The sequence below is a fragment of the Apaloderma vittatum genome, unplaced genomic scaffold (genome assembly GCF_000703405.1).
Source record: "Apaloderma vittatum isolate BGI_N311 unplaced genomic scaffold, ASM70340v1 scaffold23710, whole genome shotgun sequence".
NCBI lineage: Eukaryota > Metazoa > Chordata > Aves > Trogoniformes > Trogonidae > Apaloderma > Apaloderma vittatum.
The window spans coordinates 19997-22966 of NW_009695403.1; the positions used below are offsets into that span (position 1 = coordinate 19997).

General features: G+C 52.6%; 2 protein-coding genes across 2 annotated transcripts in view; one reads left to right on the forward strand and one right to left on the reverse strand.

The window, feature by feature from the left end:
* Positions 1 to 555, forward strand: part of SARDH (sarcosine dehydrogenase) — a gene marked incomplete at its 5' end in the record, with an annotated part of 20166 nt that extends 19611 nt beyond the window's left edge. The window contains 1 exon segment of the mRNA XM_009871231.1: positions 347 to 555. Within this exon segment, the coding sequence (XP_009869533.1) occupies positions 347 to 555 (209 nt within the window).
* A 752-nt stretch (positions 556 to 1307) lies between these two features.
* The window catches only part of DBH (dopamine beta-hydroxylase (dopamine beta-monooxygenase)), a 15453-nt gene continuing 13790 nt past the window's right edge, over positions 1308 to 2970 (reverse strand). Inside the window, exon 13 of the mRNA XM_009871241.1 lies at positions 1308 to 1490. Coding sequence (XP_009869543.1) covers positions 1308 to 1490 — 183 coding nt within the window. The remainder of the gene's footprint in view (positions 1491 to 2970) is intronic.

Below are 2970 nucleotides of genomic sequence, written 5' to 3' on the forward strand. Positions count from 1 at the left end.
TGAGCTCCTGCAGGGGCCGAAATGGCAAACCGTGGGGAGCGGCACCACGTACGGGCGGTCACACCATGAGGCCCCTGGCCCTGCAAAATGCTTCACATGGCCCCGCTAGCCAATTCCAGCACCTTGCACTGGCTGCTGTTGAAAAAGTCCACAGGAGAAAAAGAAAAAAAACAAACCCCCGAAACCTCCAGAAAAAATAAATACTGCATCCTTTTTTTTTTTTTTTTTTAGCTGGGGGCTAAAAAAAATTTGTTTTCCCCCTCTCTTGCCAACCAAACCTCCTGAGATTTCAGAGCTGGGTTTTCTGCAGAAAGCAGACCTGCAGGGTGATGGAGGAGCTTGCCCAGCCATGGATGGAGGTGGGATGCTGGTGTCCCACTGGTACTTCACAGCATCTCCTGAGGTTTTTACCATGGTTCTGCTGTGCAGGTCTCCCTGGATTTTGTGAAGAGCGGCAGCTATGAGCTGGAGCGGATGGGAGTGACCTACCCTGCCCAAGCACACACCAAATCCCCGTTTGACCCGGACAACAAGCGAGTGAAGGGCTTTTACTGAGAGTGTGGCGAGCGGGTGCTGCAGACGCGGGGATGGAGAGAGGGAAGATGCCGTTAGGAGCCGCCGGATGAATTCCCAGCCACTGCGTGCCCCAGCTGGCTCCGGGGTCTGCTGGGAGAGCTGGGCAAACATCTGAAAGAACTCATCAAGCAAATTTAAGTCAAATTAAAGGGGAAGAGGAGGGAGAGATTCCAAAAAATCCAAAAATTTCGTTGCTCTGTTTTCTAAATGAAACAGTACCACTACAGTAATAATTCTTTTCCATGGGTTAATTGGCCTGAAAACAGTGTTTTGCTCGACTGTGAATGAAGTGGTTTCAATTTTTGACTTTGCTGGAAACCCTTTCCCCCAAAACATAGTTACAAACTGCCTGAAAATGTATTTTTTAAACTAATTCTGCTGTTGGTACATCTGTAGCCTCCAAACCCACCTTTTATCCAATCCCTTGCTGTATCTGTCCCCGCTCTAATGGGTGTCACCTTGTCCAGGCTGTGCCCTGGGGACCCGGTGCTGGGGTGGGAGCACTTGTGGGGTCCACGGAGGGAAGACCAGGGGGCTCAAGACCATTGCCCAGGCTCACATCGTGGATGCTTTGCCTGCTGCAGGATTCTTCTGCATTGAGAAATTGTTGGCTTTGCCCAGAGGGTTTCCAGGCATGTTCTTCCCATCTCTGCAAGCACTGGTTCATCCCTTCATCCTGCCTTGCCCCTCCTCGATCGCAGTCAGGGTTGTTGCTGGTACAGTTTGTGGTTTTATTTCCTCTGGGCTGCTCCTGGTACAGACAGGACCCGCTCGGCGCTGTGGTATAAGCCCACCAGCTGGGCCACCAACACGAGGGCTTCCCTTGCCCCCACCTGCCGGTGGCTCTGTGGTCCCGTCTGCTCAGGTGGCATCTTCCCAAAGGTCACCTTGGAGGTGGCTCTTTTTAGTTTCTCCTGGAGAAGGGGATGCGTGCAGAGGCTGAGCTGCCAGCCTCGCAGCCTCCAGCAGCACAGAGCTGGTCTGGAAGGTGTCGGGGAAGGTTTTTTAGCACAGACACGCAGCCCACGAACCCCCAGCTGCCAGGGGGAAGGGGCAGCTGCTCCAAACCTGTCCCCATCATCGTCCCTTGCGCTCGTTCCCTTGCTGGGCTCCAACTTTAGCAGCACAGCAAAGACCTGATCTCTGCTAAAGCTCTCACCCGCCCGAAGAAATAATCACCCTGTATGTTTTTCGCTTTATTTCCCTTGACTAGGTTTGCTTGGTTTGTACCCTCTTTAGAGCTGATTTCAATTCCTTCGCCTTGTGCAACAAGCACCCAGGGCAAAGTTTGAACTCTCACATGATTTGGTTTTTAGTGAGAACATTAAAAAAAAAATATATTTGAGTGATTTTCTTTTTTCCTCTGAATAGGAGGTGGTTACCCTCCTTGATTCTGCCCTGGCAGAGGGCAGAAGAGGGGGTGACCATGGTCCTGGTTCTTTTTCCTGGGGATAAATGAGGGACCGAGCATGCTGCCTCCATGCCAAGCCAGAGATCTGCTGTGTGCAAGTGAAGATGATGTTTTACTTCAAAAAAATCTGACTCGAGATTTCCCCTTAAGCTCACAGTGGCTGGGAAGGCAGGTTTTGGCTGCCACCCTGCCCAGGATCCCACCTGCCCCAGGGCAACGAGGGGCCGGTGCCTGGCAGGAGGGATGGGCTCTCCTACAGCATTGCTGGTCTTTCCTCTTCTTCTCCTGAGTATCTTCCCTTCAGAGCTCAATCGCAAAAAGCAGTTATTTCTGGTTTTTTTTCTTTAAACATTTAAGTATTTAATGGAGTCATTTTTCCTGCCAAAAGGTTTGGGTTTTGCCCCCATGTCCCTCTCACCCCGTTCCTCCCCCTTTCCAAACCCCAGCACGGAGATATCATTTGTTCCTGGCCATTGGCCTCAAGATGAACAATCCCCAGTGTGGGAGAGTTGGAGGAGGAGCGTGGTGAGAGCTGCCGTCCCTGCACCGGGGAGCAAGCACCGGGTGGGTGTCACGACATCCCTCCCTCCATCCTCGCCATGGGTCCCAGCGTTGAAGGGTGCCTGCAAAACTACCTCGAGTTAGATGGGACCGTGAGAAGGCTGAGAAGGTGGGAAGGCTTGTATGCTGCTCCCCTGCAGGTCTCTGCTCCGTGCCTCAGTTTCCCTGCAGGGAAAACAGGCTTCTCCCCACTCCACCGAGGGCCGTGCTGTGTTCGGCACAATAGCAAACCTTCACATTATTATTCCGGGGGTGGAAAGCAGCATTACTCAGAGCCAGGATTGCTAATAACACACTAAATATAGCGCTTTCCATCTCCAGAGCTCTAGCTCGTGAGCCCTAACCCCCTCTGGAGACAGGGGCCAGGGCTGGCATCGCTGCGCAGCCAAGGATGCCGGGAGAGTGACGGGGCAGCGTTGTTT